General features: G+C 39.6%; 1 protein-coding gene across 9 annotated transcripts in view; it reads right to left on the bottom strand.

Moving 5' to 3' along the window:
* THRAP3 (thyroid hormone receptor associated protein 3) overlaps positions 1 to 21,580 on the bottom strand; it is a 35,344-nt gene that overhangs the window by 9,821 nt on the left and 3,943 nt on the right. For 2 of the 9 annotated variants that reach the window (XM_056330658.1, XM_056330667.1), the window contains exons 2-5: positions 20,376 to 20,441; positions 13,630 to 13,715; positions 5,762 to 5,923; positions 1,204 to 2,109 (exon numbers count right to left, since the gene is read on the bottom strand). In XM_056330658.1, coding sequence (XP_056186633.1) covers positions 1,204 to 2,109; positions 5,762 to 5,898 — 1,043 coding nt within the window. In that variant the 5' untranslated portion in view covers positions 5,899 to 5,923; positions 13,630 to 13,715; positions 20,376 to 20,441. Of the gene's footprint in view, positions 1 to 1,203; positions 2,110 to 5,761; positions 5,924 to 6,488; positions 6,594 to 10,819; positions 10,956 to 13,629; positions 13,716 to 14,108; positions 15,693 to 20,375; positions 20,442 to 21,580 lie in introns of those variants that run through there. The other 7 variants (XM_056330660.1, XM_056330663.1, XM_056330659.1 and 4 more) reach the window with 7 other exon arrangements.

Here is a 21,580-nt window from a genome sequence, read left to right as displayed (position 1 = left end):
CAAATAAAACACAGCTTACCCACAGATTCACTTTAAGGAAAATAGTAACATCTTACCCAACTGGTTTATTTACTTACAAACCTGGTTCAGGAGAATAACACATCAAAACTTTCAAACTGGGCTGTTCTGCTTTAAACAACACACTGGAAATAAAAGCCTCAAAAGCTACTTCAAATTTTGGATGCAAGTTTCATAGGTAAGCTAAATATTTCATGATAGACTGTAAATACAAATAAAAGCAAAAAGGTTAACAGAGGAAAATATTTATTCTGCTGGGAGAAGACAAAACACTTTTAATAAGAACAACAATTTAGCTACTTTAAAGCATCAGAACTATGTTTTAAAGCATTCATTAAGCAAAACTCTAGCTTCAAGGAAACCAACAGTAAAGCCCAAGGACATCAGTTCAGTGCTTTGGAAAGCACAAACAAGCATTAGAGCTTTTTCCCGCCCCCCTCTTTAATTTCAGATATGCTTGATATAGAATCAGTTCTAAATAATTTTTAAAATAATAAAGAAAAAACTTAAAAGCACTTGTGAATGCCACTGTATCTTTTAAAATGAAGTGTCACCTTGAGGCACAAATCTGCAGTGGACTAACCAAGCAAACAGAAACGTGGTAAGTTGATGCCTTCTGTATGGAAGGATGTCTTAATTTTAGTGATTAGCTCGGTGCTTTAGTTTCTCATACTAACCACATCCACAGGCACAAGCACTGCAACTACATCTGCCTTAGGCTGCTTGCAGCAGGACGTGCAATAAGATGTCATTAAAGTTTTCTAGTTTATAGTACCTAATGCAAGTCAAGAATGCAATACTAAAAAAAAAAAAAGTCTTTTAACTGAAAAGTAAATGCAAGCTTCCAGTGTGCACTGTCAGGCTGCTAGAAAATCTTCACCTCAAGTGTTCATAAGCTACGAATATTTTGCAGGGAACCTATGTCATCTTTACAACTACCCAAGTCAGCAAACTAACTCCAACTTCCTACAACACAGGGCTAATTCTGTATTTTTTTGTGTCATTCAGACAATGCCAGGCCCAAAGAGCTGGCAGCTTGCTCGTATAGCACCCTGCACACCCCAGGGCCTCCTTCCAGCTGGAGCCTGCACACACACCCAGGACCCTCACAGCGCTCAGAGAGCACCTACACATGCAAAATGGCTCGTCAAAAAATACCACAGCACACCGAAACGCATCGCTTGCCTTTTTGAGAAGGCTCCTCCTCCAGGAGCTGTGCTTTCCTCCTTCTGAGATGTACTGTAAATGGAACTGATTGGCGTTGGACTTTTGCACACAGGGCTCTTCCTTGTTGGGCTCAAACCTGACGAGCCATGGTCAAACGGGCTCTGATGAGAGCCTGCCTGAAAGGAGGTGCCACCGCTTTGTAAAGCGGAGCTCATCTGTGACGGGTTGGACAGTGGCGGGCTTGACTTCTGCAATGGACTTGGCCGAGGAGAACGACGCCTCACCACAACTGATTGGAGAGGGCTTTTTAATGCAGGACTGCGTTCCCTTGGGCTAAGTTCGGACACAGAAGCTCTTGATGCTGAACTTGCACCATAGGTGGTCATATCTTGCCACGGTTTTGAACCCTCAGATGCCTTGGCGTCTTGAGCCACTGTTCCTGAAAATGGCTGCTCCTTAGACTCATCACCTTGGTTATCTCCTGCAGCCTGAGATGCCCGGGCATCCTTGGAAGATGACTTTTTCTCCTTTCCAGATTTACGCTTGGAAGACTCAACTCGGCTATGATTTGAGGAAGACCGGGAAGAGGAAGACCTCCTTGACCGATCAGAAGATGACTTATCAGAATTTCTAGAATGACTTCTAGACCTTGGTGAAGGAGACCTTCTCTTGGGCGAACGAGAACGTGACCTCCCTCTACGAGGGCTATACGCCTGGCGATAATTTTGCCAGTTTGACCTGTAATTGCCGTATCCTCCTCGGTTATACTGGCCCCACGGATAAAACCCTCTATTACGGCCACGAAAATAATATGGTCTCCTGTATCCTCTATTATGACCTCTGAAATCCCGGTTCTGATAGACTCTTGGATGGTTCCTTTCTCTGTTATGAGATGGAGAATATGATCTTGAACGGGACCTAGAACTAATAAAAGAAAAAAAAAAGATTACACAAATATTTTAAAGCTTTTTTTTCTGTCACAACTTTTTATAAGGCTTCAAATAAAAACCCCCAGTGTTTGAGAAATTAATTTCTAAGCTTTTAAAAGTAATTATTTGGTTTGCCCTTATCAAACTGAGGCATTACACTTTGCCCTCAATAAATTGCGGTCAGAATAACTTGTGTCTGTGATACTGCCAAACAAATATTTGACTTCAGGATCACTGCAGAGACCATGATAAGTACACGTGGCTCTTCATTTTTCTAGGATGAACATGGCTGCTATCCAGCTTCAGAAAAAGTGACATCTCAAACTTTCAGCTCTCTACAGCTCAAAGTCAAGGTCATCTTAGATCTCCTCCACAAAAAAGTATTTCTTTATGCCTGTTCTGCTACCATGATTGGAACAGATCCAAAAAATCTTCCTCTTGTGCCCAAAGTTCTCACACGCTTTTGAAATTCTGATAACCAAGATGAAACATCACTTCTTTGCCAGGCAAGTTAAATAAATTGCTACACCTCAACATGAGAAAAGCAGTACTGGAGCAAATGGCACACTGCTCTATAGTTCTAAGTTTTAAAAGGTGCCCCTCTTGCCACAATTCAGAAGCTGGAGCTCCAAACAATTTGTACAGCAGAGGGGTTGCACTGGCTCCGCAGCCTGATGACACAAGGTGGCACTGCTCTGAGTCCCTCTGCTCGCCTCCACGCCACGCAACGCAACAGCGGTCATAAAGAACAGAACTGAATCCCAGACCATCACAAAGCCTGTAAGAATACAGATTTAAGTGGTAAAACATCAAGGGCTAACTGTTCCAACAGCCTCTTCCACTAAATTTTTGGAGCTGCAGTTGTGTAACTATTTAAAAGCCCCACTGTAGCTCAGGATTAAAAGCCAGCTTTACACTAAGTATTTCACAGCTGTTGGAAAAACAAACTTCTGCAGGAAGTCTGAGATTTTAGCAAATTTGCATTAGTAAAACAGAGCAAGCGTCCAAACTGGTTAGTTTAAACAGAAAAAGAGAGGTTTTGATAACAGAATTCTAGTAAATAACATTCATCGAAACAACTACCACAGTCCCTTCTTACATTAAGACAGAGCTGGCTCTAAAACGATCATTGGCCATAGTCCAAGAGACATGGACTACTTTTAGAGACTGGTAACACACAACTCACTGCTGCCCCCTCGCCGCTCGCGCCCCAAGTCCCCCTATACAATGCTGCCCTCAGAATTCCTACAGGATTAACATACATGCAGTCATAGACAAACTTCACTTCTGTTTTTATTCCTTCCACCTATCAAATACTTAACAGTTTAGCAGGAAACGGTTTATTCATACTACAGTCATTGCTAGCCAACAGTTTAACGATGATTTTAAACGTACGCTTCATCCTTTACTTCAACCAACCAAAAAAACCTAAGCAACCTCCCCGAGACATTTGATTCAAACAACAAGGAAAAGCACAAACAGCAAGAACCAATTATAACGAGCCCCAAAATCACTAAGAACACGTACACTCCCATTTTCAGACAACTGCTGCGTTTGTGATCAATTACCAGCAAGGGACCTGTTATACGCCACTTTCATAATCTGTTCCATCATTTTAGAGGCTTGCAGCAGCAAGATTTCACTCCAACAGTTGCAGAGACTATTTACAAGAGATCTTTTTAGAAAAATACAGTAAATATCATGCAAAAGAAACACCAAGAGCAGTAATTCTCCCAGCTCTGCCAGTCCCTGTAGCTAGCCAGCTAATACATGCTCCTCCAGTTCTGAAGCACCAACCACTTCACAACAGGTAAAAATGAAAAACAAAGCAAGCAAGAAATATTGGGCAGATTCCAACATGGCAATACAACTTAGAACAAACAGTAAACCTACCAAAGACTGAAACAATTTATGGTGTATGCTGAAGTACAAAATAATGGACTTTTTATGCCAAGATACCACAAGACGTACCTGAGAGAATATCCTAACGCCATACAAGACGACTTGCCTGTACTACCCCCCTCCATTTTGACTCTTTTTTAAAAAAGAGGAGTTATTTACAAAGCACAAGTAGCTTCAGCAGCAGCACAGAGGAAACAATCATGTTTGCACAGGGTGCCTTTGTTTTCAACTGTCAAAGTTCCTTCATAGCTAGGCAGATATTCCCAAATGGCCATGTATCTTGCAGCATTCCAGCTTCCTTCTGCAAAGAACTGGGCTTGACTAAAGTCTCCGCCTCTAATTTAGTTTTGTCATGTCCCTCTCTCTCGAACTGTACATTTATTAAAGAGGTTTTTTTTCAAATGCAGGGGCTCTAATTGTTAACAGTTGCATATGCTTGCAGTCTAATAATTTTCAGAATGTATAATTAATTTAAGATTAGTGAAAAAGCAGCTGAACATCATTATAGCCAATCTAACTGGAATGCCTTTGCCAGATACAAAGATGTTTAGCCAAAGAAAAGCAAAAAACAGATATCCTGATATTCAGGGAAGATGTAAGCCTGTAACTCGCCTGATCAGAAGCAATTCAGGGAGGTAAGAATAACTATTATGCACATTAATGATTTCTCAAAATTAACTGCAGTGAAATTATCTTGATCCAATTTATCCATCCAGAACAATCATTTCTGTTAAACAACTCCTGTATGTTGAAGGAGGGGCAGGGAAACAACAAAAATTGCCCCTACCTTTCACAGCAGTATCTTAAACTGACATTAAAACTTGTCTGAATTCATTTTTAGAAAGAGTGGAAAAGCATGCAACGTCCGCAAAGGCCTCTCAAGTCTGGGATTACATTAAAAGCTTAAAAAAAGCCAAAGATGTTTAACAAAAAGGAACATGTTTTGCTATGGACCTTCCCCACTCTATGGAACACACACTTAAACTTGCGTACTTCCAGCAATAAAGCAAACGTCTCATAAAAATCAAAATTTCAAAATAATCTCAGGTCATGATAAAAAGCTGTATTTTCCCCTTTGTCCTGCTTTGGTGATTTCAATCATCATCATTAATCATAAGTACTTTTAATATAGGAAACTGGATCTCAGAAATGATGCATTAGGAAAAGCACAACAGGCCTAACCCTTACACACAGCAGCAATCAATAACTGCAGAAGAACATGGGGGGGGGGAAAATAACCCAAACTCATGCATTTTGACACAGGCTTCTATTAATACCTTTGAGGAAAAACCAAGTACAGAAGTCTTCTCTAAGGGCCCAGTCTGAAAAGGCTGTAGCAACTCACTGTGGACTGGATTCCTGACAATATGAGCTACAGTAACAAAACCACTGATTTAACTGTACATTAGAGTCTCTGTTAGCATTCATATTAGGGAGAAAAAACCTGCACAGAAAAGTAAAACTACTGCTCACCAAAACCATGCTATAGAGACCAGATTAAGGGCTCAAAAGAAGTATCCTGACAATGCTGATAAACACGTCATGATTTATTATTTTAGCTCATTGAAAACACTTCAAAACAGTACAGGCTGGCAGGAAACAGCCTAAGACGCAGGACACTATCTGTCCTAGAATCTGACAATCGAAGTCTTTCCCTAGAAAAGAATTAAGTGACAAACCATCTGAACAGGACAGAGAGGAAAAACACAGTTACACCCTTTGGCTTCAGAGCTGCAGGCACTTACCTAAGTCTGCGTTTTCTTGACCGTGAGACAGAACGAGAACGGGAGCGAGATTTGGAGAAGGAACGTGAGCGTGAACGTGATCCGGACCTCGAACGGGAAGAACGGGATCCAGATTTTGATTTATTAGTTTTAGACATCTTTGCAAGCACCTGTCAGTTGTACCTGAAAGAAACAGGGAAATAGAAGTATTTGGAAAAACCCAAAGTAACACAGGAAATTTGAAAGAACAGGCAACATCTGGCAGCCTGACAAACTACAGAGTGACATGAAGCTTGATAAGACTGGAAATATGAATGTTTGAAGTGGCTGCCTAATAACAGATGAATGGTATTGGGCTGAGAATAGAAGGTTTATTTTGGTTGAAGGAGGAAATCTGCAAAAAGAATAAAAGGCTTTCAACCCAGAGTAATTACAAGTATAAATGCTACAGCTGAAAGCCGCAAGTTAATGCAAACCTCAGGAGCAGAGGCCATGCTGCTAGAATACCTTTAAAGAGACACAAACCATTTCATTTCAGTCACATCACTATCAATACAGCCAGCTGCAGCTGGTTTAAACAACAATGAAGAAATAAAAAGGGCTTACCATCAAAAAACCAAAAAGCCCACCCCCCCTAAACTCTTCTCTAAATCTTTAGACGGAATCACAAACAAAAAGATGCATGAATATGACACTATTTGCACAGATCTGCCTCACTATGAACACTTAGGTTAAATCCTGGACATACTTGTCCTGTCTGCTTCAGTTTATGCAGTTGTTACGATCAGTTACAAGTGCGTATCATCCAGTGAGGAGTTCTGTTGCAGCCAAAATAATTCAGACGTCCTTCCAACTATTCAGAGACAGAAGAGATTATGCTGCAGCATTAAATGACTCAAAATAGCTATAATTATGAATTACCTCGGCTATTTTCAGGCATGTATCCAGGTAAAGGTTAAAGAGTCCCTTAAAAGATGTTTCAGCGAATACAACTTAACCCATAATTGTTTCAGTTACACCCTGCCTGATCTGTTCTATTGTAAACATCAACTTGTAACAATAAGCAGGATTTTTCTAGAGGGTTTTCATTATCTCTTTACTTCCAGGGCGAGAAAAATATTCAGGACTATTAAGAGTGGGAAGCGTCATGTTGTTCACATTTGATGGTTGGTACAAACTTTGATAAAATTCAAGACACTAGATTTCTTTCAGCTGGTCAATTTTCCTGTCAGTGTCCAAAGAGCCAAAACACCGAATATGCAGATTTGCGGCTTCTGACAGGGACCTTCACAAACCTTCCACTTCATGCTACCAACAACCTCCTTTTGTGACCTCCCTTCCACAAACGGCTGTGGAAGCAAACCCAGCATACCAGAGACAGGCTGGGAGAGCTCTGATGCCTTTTCTGTCCAGCCACCGCAGTGCTTCTCAACTGTAGTAATAGCTGACCTACTTAATCACTGTATCCAGCCATAAACAAAATTCCTTACAATTTCAAATTCAATCATGCTGCAAAAAATGCTCCAGCTTTTGAATCCCTGTTGGTTCCAGTATAGTTCTTCAGCTTAAATGGAAAATGCTTTAGCCCCTGACTTGGCGAGGAAGAAGGGAACTCCACTCCTTCGCTCAGCAGATCAAGTTCTCAATCGCCTTTCTATTTTCATTCCTAGAAACTGGAGGTTTCCATAGTGGGCTGGGAAAGGGACTAAGTGCTAGTCTGAATTAAGTGTTAAGATTGTTGAGTATTCCACATGAGCGGTTGGTATCTAGATTTGAACTCTGCAATTCCAGAAGTAGCTAATGAAGCTGAGAAGAAAATCTGTACCCTTTAAACAATACGTAAGTTTCATTCACAATATCAGAAGAAATTTAGTTAGCATTTAACAGAATTCCTTAAGAATTTCTACAAAAAAATTACATTTTCTTCCTCTCAAAGTCAGTAAAATATTGCATAGCTATAAGTAATTTGGGCAGAGGGGAAAAGAAAAAAAAAAGGAAAAAATCAGCCTACCAGTAGATTTACAGTACTGCTTTTACCTGTGCATGTTCAACAACAAAATTATGGTTATGGAAAAGTTTCTTACTTTACTGAATTACCACTCAAAGTGGATCTGTACACAGTGTTACTGATGTTTTGGAATTTTATAGAGAATGCATGAAAAATGATACTATGAGCACAGAAAAGTACAGACACACAGTTTCCAGATTACAACTGAATGTATTTTTTGTCAGGAAATATCCCCCATGTTAGCAAACGAGCTTGTTTTGGAGTTGGGACAGATTTGCATGTATATTTGATCACATTTGATTGATTTCTCTGCAGATCTGTCCATCTGCACTCCAAGTCAGGAAAACAGAACTCACTCTCATTCAAAGCTTTAGGTTGCAACACCCACATTCACAAAATGAATGCCACCATGATACTGCAAGGAAATCTGACCTTAATTAGTGCACTGAAAAGGCAACTTGCTTTTATACTCTTCTATCCTTTTATTTAGGATTGCTGAGCTATCCTTGTCCTTTCAAAATCATCATTGGCAGGTCACTAAGACTTCCCAGAATATGAATTATTGCTATTTTGCCTCAACTTGTATTTCCCAAAACCTGTTCCAAAATCATCCACCACTAAGTTATCCCAGCTCCAGGTAGAGGTGGCATGCCTATAAAGATTTAAAATTTGTCTTTGCATTTCCAGGATATGTCTAAGGTCTGTGCAGTGTAATAAATCCAGAAGCAGAAGTTTAGGTGCTTCCAATCAAGCAGACACTTCAACTGCAATGCTGTTAATAAAAACTTATTACTGGATAAACACAAACATGTTTTAACTAAGAGCCGGATTTTTATTAGTGTCTATTTCTAATATGCAATCAGCACTTCAGCTTTAAATCATCAAATATCCTCTCTCATGTTACTTAAGGAAGCTCAAAATACATGAGTTATAAAGGATCATATAGTAAAAATCTAATCAATGTTTTTATCATATACAGCAGTCCACAACTGCCAGTGCCTTTGAGACAGACCCCTTAACAATCCACTCTATTTCAAGCGACCACAAGTCCTTGGCCTCTGATACCCTAGGAGAGAATAAAATAAACATTGTGCAAGTACATGAGATCACAGAGCCCCCGAGAAAACTAAGCATTAATAACTGTTGTGATGGTCCAGAGATGACATCCTGCAAGTTAATTATTTATTTCAATGGCTAAAAAGCATCTCAAATCATGAAATGAACAAAGAGGCATTTTGACAACAAACACTCTGCAATATTCATCACCCACATTATAGAAGAGGAAAAAACCTATGATTGTTCTGGGAATTAGGAGAAGGATTGTAAAGACAAAATTTGCATTAACTGAATATTGCATAAAAGTTATCAACAAACTTTTCTGCACAAGTAAGAGCCAGGAAGAAAAAAGGAACTATATTAGTACAACTTTATCCTTTTTTTCAACTACTGATGAAAAATAGACACATTTAGGTATATGAATGCAAATGATCAAGTACTTCTGCTGCTTAATCCATTTTAAGCAAATTCCAGTGGACTGACTTGAAATGTCCTCACTTCACTCCAAAGCCAAATTACATATATAGTTACCGAATACTCCAACTACTGCCAGGGCACTTTCAGGAAGAGCAGAACGCCCGTCAGAGGAGCAGCTGCTGGGAAAGTGGGCTGCTCCTCATCATGAGAGCTGGTACTTTCCAGAAATGGGAAGTTGGCCTTTATTTTAAAAATCACGTTACATGTTCCCTTTCGTTATACTAAAGATGCTATATCAATTCAACTGAAGTATTTTAATATATTCCACACTAGAAAGTACGCAAGGGGGGGTGCGGGGGATGGGACGACACAGGGATAGGACACGATTGAATGTTTCCTGTTCTGTTAGGAAAAAAAACAAATCACACCAGGGATGAATATCAAAAAGCACTACCACTGAAGAAGCAAAGTTCATTCTTATGCATGGTTATTTGGTTATTTTTCAGGGAAAGAACGTGTGAAAAGACCATTTGTAAGCATCTCCTTCTAATTTACTAAGTACATCTGTTGAAACAGCAACATTTCCTAGTCTGCTGGACAAAATCAAAGGTTTAACACAGTAAATCAAAACATGAAAGAGAAGCAGAAGAAACAAATAGTAATAGAAACTACTAGAAGATAGAGGAAGATTATCTAAATTGCCTCTCTGAATCAGAGCACTGCTCCTAGCTGAATCCTGCGGGGCTCTGACATGATAAAACCAGAAAAAAACCCTACATTCTGTAAGAAGATTACAAATATATCCCATAAACTGTGTAATTTCAGAATAGCTCTCTAACTAAACGACAACCCTGTAGTTCAAGAACTACATTTCAACATATTATCATCTGTTAGTTACTTTTAGTTACACTGAACTCTGTACTGCTTGAAATATTTTAATAGACTTAATACAATTAAAACAGCTTTCACCACAGCTCTTCTGCTGTGTCTCTTCTGAAATAAATAATTTTCCAAGAAAAAGCATGTGGTTAGAGCCAACTGACCAAGTACAGTAAAAGTGGCAGTAACTCCCAGTAAGTCCCAAGAGGGCCCCCAAAATAGATTTTAAAGGTATCACTTGCTTCGAGTTGTTTAAGAGACTTTGTATTTTACTTTGATCCACAGCACTTACTAGCCAAACATTAGTTTGGTATGTGCGATGTGTGCCAAAAGGTCTTGTCTTAGGCGGTTTTTTTAATCTTTGTCAATATTTTTAAAGTTGATTCATTCCTAACAAGTGAGGTAATGCCTACTAGAATAGAAACTGAGTTGCTCTGCTCTATCAGCACTCAAAAGGTTAAACAAACTAAATATTGGAGTCTTTTTGGCTCCCCTGTGTCAACACTGCAGTTGCTAACTTACTGTGATATGCATTTAGTTGTTCTAAGAATTAAAGGCTGAGTCAGATAAAACATGTTCAGCTGGTAAGCGAAAAAAGATCTGCTCTGAAAGAATCTTTTCTTACAAAACATCCTAAGCATTACTCTGATTTTAAAGAAAGAGATGCCTGTAAATGAAGCAAAGGCCAACTGTGAAAGCAGTGGTGGCTGCTCACTTACCTTACCACTCAGATTTTTCCACTGCACAGGATGCTGTGGCCCCAAAGCGTGCACAGGCATACAGCCTCAGAGCTCACAGGGGGATGCTGCTTTTTGAAACACTGGAAGGTAAAACGTGTCTGGTCCTGAGTGGGCCCTGCAGTAGAAGCATTTACACAATGCTATGGAGACTTGTCATTAGCAATCTGCTCTGCCAGACGTCACATTCCCTTCCTGGTTACAGCTACAGAACTGCCTTCCCATGACACCAGCTCCACTTCTACCTTGAAAGGGGCACAGTTGACTCCTGCTGCCTCATCAGGTCTCATCTCCCAGCAGACACAAGCGTGACTGCACACATCTGGAAGGTATGTGCTCCTGGAAACTCAGCCAGGAATTTTCAAAATTGTTCTTTGGTTTGTCTTTTGTGAAGACCCAGTTATAAGCTTGCTGGACAGCTAGCTTCTTCCCGAGTAGCGTAGTCCTGCATCCAAAAATACCAGCACTGATCCCGAGTGTGCAGAGTTTAAAAGTTCTGGTAAGATATTACCCTACTGGAAAACAGACATTTGACAGCTTGTTTATCTGCTATAAAACTACACTGTGTAACATACCTCATAATTCAACACACACCAAGTCTGAAGAAACAATGTGTATTCCAAATTAGTTTGCTAAATTTACTCATATCACACAGATATAAAATTAATTACATTTACTGCAAGACAGATCTGACATCACTGAAATTGGTCAGCAAAGAAAATAGTCAATCTAACCGCTAGCTGTTTAGTTGGCTGAAAGTACATCACCAGTGCAAATTATTCAGCATTATTTTTATTATTTTTTAGATTCTTATTGTAAGAAATGTGGACATTTCTGCAGAAATCATGAAAATCTGCAGCTTCCCACATGCTGTATGACTAACACAAAGGTGTAAAGTTCAGCCTTGTCTGAAAACAAGTACAGCCAAAGCTTCATTGAACAGTAAGACTCAAACTGGCAAACACCATCTCTTACTGGGGCTAAACTGTTTTGAATCCTACTTCCATAATTTATGGAAAGTCAGAGTGTTTACTTGAGCTGCAAGAGTCTTTGACAGCAATTAGTAACTTAAGTGAATTTAATTCACAGGAGAACATTGCCACATTACTTACATCCCTTTCTTGGCATCAAGGATTTCCCACCCTGACCCCAAAGGCATACACCTGGAACTCTTAAACCTGTTTCTTGTGAAGGAAAGTGAGCAACACAAGCTGATCAGTTCTGCATGTAGTTTTAGTAATATTTATACAAGCTTCTTCATTCTGGCAGTTCTTGAGCTGCTTTAATTTTTTTTTTTTTTGCCACACCACAAATGGTGCCATTCAGAAAGGGAAGACTCTTACAAAAATGCAGTAGGGAATGAATTCTGGTCAAGAACTACAAGACTTTTGTCTTCTATAAAAATGTTGTGAATCTTTAACATCTACAAAGGAAAAGCGATAAAAGCCTGGTTTCTAAGCACCTTATCCAAATAGAACCCATATTGCAAATTGTAGGCAACTCAAGTCATCTACCAAGCAAAGACAAAAGTGAGTCAACCCTCTTCAGTGTTTAACAGTAACCTTTGTGGACAGTTTTCTTCAGAGATCCACCTCTACTTCTTAAAGAACTAAAACAAAAATTAACATAGATGTCTCAGAGTATTTCTGTTGATGTGCAGTTTGACTAATTACTGCCTTAGCAACAAGGCCCATGTAGAAAGCTCCCATTCTGCCAATACAATGAATTATTAATCTACACTCTAAACTTAATCCATGCCATGACAGAGGTTACAAATGTTCTGTTTTACAAGAATATTTTTAATCCAGACCAATTACGTGACCCCATTCATACGAGCCCTACTGACAAATAAGGGGGAGGTTGAGATGGAGAAGTACAGCCTGGAAGCCTCTCACTCTCAAATTTGCTGAATTCCTAAAATTTTTCCTAAAATTTGCAGGCTATTTCCAGAAGGAAAGTTTGCCTTCTCCATTCCTAAATCCTCAGAGCAATCCATCAGACTACTCAAAGAGGTGACAACGATGGAAGAGCAAATGCTCCTATTATGCCACCAAACGGACTTTGCTCAGAAGACAAACTTTTGTCATGAAACAGTGGCAGGAAAGTTAATGTTTTACCTGTTTTAGGTCTCCTGACAGAACTCAAAATAACAGTTCAACTCCGCTCCACAGCAGTGAAAAAAATAAGTCACTGTCAAGAGTCTCTTACCACTGTACACTTCCACAAGCTACCACAGCTTCAAAACTAAATTATTCAGAAGAGTTAACGAGAACTTTTATGGCTACTAACTCAAATTGCTGCAACACAGCAGCAAAAATCACAGCAAAAGAACAAATGTTTGGGGGGAGGGGGGAATGGGGGACAACACGGACAGAATAAGGGGGTTTAACACTTTAGATCAGTATAACATTTAATAACCCGGCCAATTAAGGTATATAGGAGGAAGGAGTCATTTTCTCTCAAAAGTTACCAGGGTGTAAATCCAAAAGTCACTCAACATAGCATTAAAAATGTAGGTACTACTTCCAGAACATCCAAGATTTCACAAAATTATTCTATTTTACCCTTATATTTACCAGCTATTTGGAAAGACAAGCCAAAACATTCCAAGACATAAGGCTGAGTTGTTTCTTCAAAGCCTGTACAGTCCCTTATGCACAGCAGTATTAACAATGAAGAAAGAATTCAACCGATACAGCCTAACTTTGGTATGCCCAGGCTAGAAGGCATATTCCAAACCCCACAACAGGCAGTTTTACCACTTTTGAAGGTGTTTTCTATTGTATGCCTACCTGCTTGAGCAGGTTCACACCTTGCACCCTTCAACAGTCAGGTTTCACCGTCGCAGCTTTGTCAATTAGGAAATCAGGAGGCAAACCTGAAATGAGAAGAATATGCATTGAAGCATCTTTGTATGTACATTGCTGTACTTACTGCCAACAACGACCAACAGAAGCCTAGCTTCCTTAAGCTATCATCCAGTGCCGTACCCACACTGTTCTTTGTATCTTAAGTATTTCAACAGAGCACATACATTGCAAAAGTTCTTTGCCCACTTCACCATGAATACTTTCATGTACTTTTATGAAGAACATAGTTTTTAAAGCGTTTTTTCAAGCTTTCAGAATTTTAAGTCTGCTTATTCCTTCCTTTCTTCTTCCACCTCCCATGCCTCCCATCCCATCTCCTGTTATATACATACTAATTGCTGTCATTACATCTGTACAGCCGTACTGAAGTAAGTTCTCTCAGCTCATTTGTACGGTCTTACTGGATTCGGGACTAAGGATTTTCCCATATTGTTAAAGAGAATCCACAAGCCAAGAGAAACAATTGTTTTCCTGACAAATTCATCCATCAGCATATCGCCGTCTTCAAAGGGTGCCACCAGTCCACTGTGAGCTGTTTTGACAGGTCTACAATTACATTTCAGTATCCTTCCATGCACTGTTAGAGGGGTATAAGTTTTAAAAAAGAAAACAACAGTAAACATAACCTCATAAATTACTCCATGTTATTAAATCTCTGATCTAACAGCAAGAATGTAATTTACTTTCTGTTCAACCATAAAATAAACTTGTTTAAAGCTATTAATTTCTTCTGTTTAACTCACTGAAAAAAGGTTTCAAGGCTACTCGAAGATTATACTTTCTCTGAAACAGCGATTAAGTCCTATTCTCACCCAAGAGGGAAGGTGATATTGCAAGGTTTACTGTTTTCTAAATCATGCTTACCAATGTTTGAAAACAAAGACAATTAAGAACACCACACCACAGACTTCTTTTTTTATTTTTACTATTGTCACGTATCCATCTAAACATCCATGAAAGAGTGAAATCTTGACTTTTACCTTACAAAGACCTTTGACATTCCACCTTTCAGAGTGGCTACCAGAAAAAAAATATTGCCATAACCATTTTTTTTCTTGTTTTGTGATAATGGGGTTTGTTTTGGTTTTTACCTATGCCCCCAACATTACCACAAAATTTTGATACAATCTGCTGCACACAGGTGTCATCCAGATCAAAAGTTGGCTGAATTCTCATTTGTAGGATACTGTTCTCATATTTAGAGCACTACTACAAAAAAAATGAACCAAGACAACACACAACAAGCAGTAACAGCTAACCTTTCTTCCAGATATGGAAAGGAAAGTAGGAAACGTGCTCAACGCTCTCTGCTGAAGCAGAAATCATAGTCCAGGAGTTTCTTATTCCAGAACACTGTAAAGAACATTTCTATATGCCAAGACATGGGTCAAACGAAGAACATTTCTAGTTTTCACAATGCCTTTTTCCAGGAATTTTTCTCCTATTTCCAACTGGCCTGTATTACTTTATGACTGTCTCTTTCCATCTTCCACTCTTTTTTTTCTGAAGTCTTTCAAGCAGTACTCATTATTTCAGACCTTTCACAGATGTTAAAGCAGAACAGAACCACCACGGCCCTGTACAGAAAAGCCACCTGACAAAATGTTAAGCTGGTATCACTCCATCTCAAGCATGTCATCAAGGATTGCTGTACCCTGCACATAGCACCACAATTCACGAGCTTAGAGAGAAAAACACAGCAGGTATGTCCCTACCAAAAGAAACAGTTTCTTTGTCTTCATATCTGTCTATAATAGACTGAGCATAAACACTAAGAACATTTGGAAACAAGTGAAATTGTTTATGTACATACCTTACAAGTGTGCACAGGGCTGTAAAACTCATTAGTTTCATTTTATTACACAGCGTTTACAAAACATTAACTTGCAAATATTACATATTTTGTAAAAGCATTTGTAGAAAACACTATATAAACTGCCATAGGAAAACAAAAATTTACTTGTTCCTTTCTGGCCAGCTTATTTTGCTGCAAGATCCAGAGCAAACAAGATAGCACCTCATTAGAGAAAACATTTCTGCCTGAGCATCTTGTCATTCATTTAGTGTTTGCTAGCACAAACATTCAGTTTGGGAGAAACAGCTGAACTGCTATTTGCTCACAACAGCCTTCATTATCAGGGAACAAAAAAAAAAAATTCTCCTTCAGCCAGCTCTATAATTTATAATCCTGAGCTCCAAAACCCAAACAAGATTAGTTAATTCTACAAAAAAAAAAAACACCAGAACTACAAAATGTCTTACAGTGTACTCTGTATAATAAAGCAACAGCAATCACTACAAAAACACATTTTTAAAAAGAAAGTCACAGAACTACATAGTAGAAAAACAGTTTCATTTTCCACACAACAAGCTTTTTAACATCTGGATAAGATACCTGAAAGGCTTACATCAATTTAAACTGTGGCAACCTTTGTCCTAGCCAACAAACTGCTTCTTTACAACTTAAAACCCCAGAAGATAAAAATTATTTGTTGCTGACTGACCCTAAATCCCAATTCATATGCTACGGAGATATCAAAGATACTGGAAAGCGCTGACAGAAGTGTCAGCACTGTGTTCTTTTCGAAAGCGCTGAAAATAAGAAATTAGCTATTTATAAACTTAACCTTTATAACCTGTTATAAACAGGCCTAGCAGAGGCAGAAAATCTGATCAAGCAATTAAAAATCCAGTCCTATACATGATCTTGTAATTTACAGCCCTGTAAAAATCACAACTTCTGTGCATTTTAATTCATCTGCCTCCCAGGGAAGCAGAGGAGGTAAGTGGCACCTGCAGATATGTCCCAAGACTTGGGTAATAGCACTGTTAAGAACTGCCAAATATTAGTGAAGATACAATGACAAACTACAGGAAATAAAAAGTGTCAAATAAAATGCAACAGTAACTAACAACCTTCAGCATCTTTTAAATTAATTTCAGAACAATCTTGTTTTAACTTAACTATCTACCTACAGAATAAGTTTCACTATGTCCAACACCAAATTACTTGGTGAACATCGAGTAACACTGATATGAACAAGTTGGTTAAATAAGCCAAACATGAACTACTGGACTCATGTAAAAACACATAAAATTATAATAAGTATGGTCCTCAGTATTTTCTCTTGCACTCGGGCTCAATATACTTAGGAAAAGCAGCCCGACACCAGTGTCAAATCAGAGCAATCTTTGTTTACTAGACATATACCTGGCAAAAAATAGAAGAGCTATTCATTTTTTTTATTATTTTCTGCAGCAAGTGCCCCAAAAAGCTATTTTTCATACTGCGCATTAATTCCCTGGAAGGACGTGCAGTCCAAGCAGCACCTTGCACTTGCTGAGACTGCTGCAGGGATGGCAGCACGCTGGCAGCCAGAGAACGCCCTGGAACCCACCTCCCTTCAACCCAACCGCAATTAGCACAAAGACACACGATACCTGCTCTTTCCTTGCGGCTCCCAGACCTATCAGTTCTATCAAAGAGCAAATCAAAATAATGACAATAGCAGTTGGACAATCATGAATCCCTACATTAGATTAAAACATGAAAATAACATTCCTAAATCAGTTAAGTCTGACAACCATCAATATACCTAAGAACTAAAGCTCCTCTTCTAAAAGAGCAGTCCAGAAGCACAGCAAATTAACCTTGCTATGCACGACAGCTACGTAAAATCTGTTTCCCAGTGTGGTGGGGCTGCATGGCAAGATTTTGGTAGCAGGGGTGGCTACAGGGGTGGCTTCTGTGAGAAGATGCCAGAAGCTTCCCCCATGCCCAATGGAGCCAATACCAGCCAGCTCCAAGACAGACCAGCCACTGGCCAAGGCTGAGCCCATCAGCAACACTGGCAGCACCTTTGTGATAGCGTATTAAGAAGGGAAAAAAAAAAAAATATCTGTGCCAGCAGAAGAGAGGAACGAGACAGAGAGAGCAACAACACTGCAGACACCAAGGTCAGTGCAGAAGGAGGGCAGGAGGTGCTCCAGGCACTGGAGCAGAGATTCCCCAGCAGCCCATGGTGACATGCTGTGTCCCTAAGCCCGTGGAGGTTCATGGTGGAACAGATCCCCACCTGCAGCCCAAGGAACACCCCACGCCAGCGCAGGGGGATGCCTGAAGGAGGCTGTGACCCTGTGGGAAGCCCGTGCTGAAGCTGGTTTGCCGGCAGGACTTGTGACCCCAAGGAGGACCCACACTTGGAGCAGTGTGTGAAGAACTGCAGCCCATGGGAAGGACTCATGTTGGAGAAGTTCATGGAGGACTGTTTCCCATGGGAGGGACCCCACACTGGAGCTGGGGAAGAGCATGAGGAGGAAGGAGTGGCAGAAACAATATGTGATAAACTGACCATAACCCCCATTCCCCTGTGCCACTTGTGGGGAGGTAGAGAAATCAGGAATTAAATTAAACCTGGGAAGAAGGGAGGTGTGGAGGGAAGGTGGGGTTTTTTTCTGATTTTAATGGTAATAAACGAAATTCATTTCCCCCAGTCAAGTCTGTTTTGCCCATGATGGTAACTGCTGAGTGACCTCCCTGTCCTTACCTCGACCCACAAGGCTTTTGTGTTTTCTCTCCCCTGTCAGGTTGAGGAGGGGAGTGATAACAGTGGCTTTGGTGGGCCACCTGGCATTCAGCCAGGGTCAAACGACCACACCCAGCAAGCTTTTTACTGCAGCTGCACAGGATTTTGCTATCAAGTGGAAAAAAAGTTGCAGCTATCCACATGTCTGAGCACACTGGAAGTGCCAGCAGTAATGTACAAAGTACAAAAAGCAGACGCTGGCTTAGCTAGCTCAGAAATCAAAGTCTAATAATCTCACTTTTACTTGATTCTTCCTTTTCAAGCTAAGGTTTGGTCTTGCACCAAAAATTAAGTACGCTCTTGATGTCAACAGGGCACTTAAGAGGAAGAAAAAAGAGCCACCTGCATAGGTCCCACTGCCAGCCTGGTGGCCTGCAAATTAAAATTCTCTTTCTAATCACGCAGTTCCAGTTTCATTAGCGTAACAAAATGCAGAACAATTCCTCTTTCTAGATCAAGTATCCCGTGTATGTTTTCAGGAGATTAATGACACAAGTTAAAGTAAAGCCTACAACTACACCTACCAACCTCCTCAACAAATTTTTTTCCTGGATAGCACTGCTAAAAACAAAAACAAGAAAAAACCCAAACCAAAACACTGTGTTCTATTTTACTACATGCCAAACACGGTTTGAGGGGAAAAAAAAGTTCAGATTATTCTGTCATAGCAAGAGAAGCACTAGTTTCTCAACAACAGTTCCAATTTCTCTCTAGTCTATATGCTTTCAAAACTAAGATTTTCTTTCAAGCGTGTTTGTGTTTTCACACAATTAAACCAATCCCTAAATAAGTTTAATATTGAGCTCCAGCCCTGGTTTCAAATAATTAGAAGCAGGTTCTACAGAATGGTTGGCAGACTATTTACAGGTTCTTCTAAAAATAATTGATTCTACAGATCGCAGTGCTGAACAGTCTCTTTCAAAATAATTTGACCAGCTATAAACACCAATAACTGACTTCAATTATGACACTAGTTACTTGACAAAAAATATGCTATATATCTTTGAGCTGAAAAAGTCTTATTTTGTCATTCAGACAGTTTAGTGAACAGGGACCCTCAAAGAAAACAAATTCAAGAAAAAGCTGATTAGAAATCTGGATGTTTTTGTTACAGAAGTCAGGCAGTTGGATCTTCTGTTAAATACAGAATAGAACCATCCATAATATAGAAGAAAAAAAGAGGAAAACCTATTTCATCAGCTTTTTGCTTCCAAACTTATACAGCCTGGGAACAGACATGCAGAAATTTCAGGTATTTCTCAAAACTAATGGCTTCCTCACAGTGCAACCCTACTATTTTGAGCAGTTTTCGAAAGTGAACCCTTGGATCCTTGTGCCTGTAGTTTCAGGACCCCCAAGAGAAGCAAGAAATTATCCAATTTATGTAAGAAAACTATTCAAAAATCAGTTAACCAAAGAATTTAAACTTGTGCGTAATTGAAGTTATTGTACTACTCCCCACATTGCAATGGAAGAATAAACTGTGACCTCCAGTGAAGTTTTCAACCCTTTCAGGTCACTGCAGTCTAGAAACCAGCAGATTCTGCACACCAGCATTTCCTTCATTAGTGACCACAATGCATTTATAAAAATGTGAAAGTTATGCTTCCAAAGAAATAGCAAGTCATGTAAAAAACAACTGAATCTGAGGCTCTTTGGAATATCTTCTGAAATACACAATATAGTTACAGCCAAAATTGAGTCTGTCCTAAAGGCTTACTCTCTTCACACACTTAACCTATGAAAATACAAGCACCAGCAACTTTAATTTGTAATCTGCAAAAATCAAACCATTCACATATTTATTCTCAAGCCAGCACCTAATTTATCTCTACCTTTAACCTGAATCTCGTTACCTCAGGGGAAAACAAGGAAAAATATTTCCATGACTTGGTGTAACATTAAAGGTTCTTTAAAAAATATACAAGAACATGGAGCTATTGTAAGCACAAGCCATCAGGAACAGGCTACCCCTACACTCTGCTAGGTTATGGAACAGAGGTAAGTAAATGCCTGTCCACAGAAATTTTGTACGTATGGAATAAGGTTATTCAAACAGTTTTCAGCGCTGTATTTACATACCTTGTATAAGTCTCCCATCAATTATGTTTCTGAATACTGTTTTGTTAGAAGCGATTGAGGTCTCACCTAAGTAAAAAAGGGAAAACAAAATTTAAACCAATCATGATACTGGCAAATCCTCACATTTTACAAGCATAGGAAAGGATTCCGATTTTAGCCATTCATCCCAGCACCATTTCCCAGTTAAAAAAAAAAAAAAAAAAAAGAGGCTGACAAATTTACTTAACCTAATCAGATAGTGCATACACAGATCTTTAACTCAAGAAACCGATCGCATCCACAGCCCTACAGGACCAATTAACTGTAATAATTTACACAGATACACAGGGCCTGAAATAATAAGGTACACAATACCCACAAGGTATCATGTGTACAGCCCTCTGTTAAGGTACAAGTTAACATCATTAATACTGAGCCTAATTCCCTTGAGAACAGAATTTCCGCTTATCATGCCCCACACCCTCCAAGCCATCACCTTTTGTGCTCTCAGAGCAGAGGCACCTATGAGGTTACTTGCCAAGCTTTCCTTTCTTCCTTTCACTCAACCAAAGGTAAAAGTGAACTGCAGGCAGCAGTGGGAAGGACATACACAGACTAGCTGTGCAAGCTGCAGCACCCCTCACGTTACAGCAGGGTCTTTTTTGGGTCTTGTACAGCTACCTTACACCGTAAATCATGACAGGCTAAAAATGGCCAGATGACAAATTTGGAGATGAAACTATGAGCAGTCCATTCGCTCTTGTTTCAAAGGAGCAGTAGCCACAAGCCGGACTTTGCAGAGGCCTCCTTCTCATGCAACAGGGGAGAAACATATAAAGTATTTTCATATGTGACAGGAAAAAAGAACGCTGACAGAAAACTCTGCCTGGGATAGGAAACAACACCCCCACCCCCTGCAAGGATCCAGTGCTCCTGCAATGAGGCTGTCATCTCTGTGTGCCATTAATTTATTATTTTTTTTAATGGACACGACAGCTTCCGGGTTACCATGGAGTGAAACAGTGCAAACACAATTCTCAGCTGGCACGAAATGTAATCCCATGATTTTACTATTCATAGCTCTGACATGACAACGCTAAATTAAGCAGAAACTCTTCTCCAGCCTAATAGCAGTGACTACCTCAACCATTTAGCCTCTGTTTTACTGTGAAGAGGGGAAGGATATTTTCCTTTATGGTAAGAAAGACTCCAGACCTACAAACCCA

The sequence above is a fragment of the Falco biarmicus genome, chromosome 3 (genome assembly GCF_023638135.1).
Source record: "Falco biarmicus isolate bFalBia1 chromosome 3, bFalBia1.pri, whole genome shotgun sequence".
NCBI classification, from domain to species: domain Eukaryota; kingdom Metazoa; phylum Chordata; class Aves; order Falconiformes; family Falconidae; genus Falco; species Falco biarmicus.
Note: the sequence above shows the minus strand (reverse complement) of the source record. Positions and strands in the feature narration are given on the sequence as shown.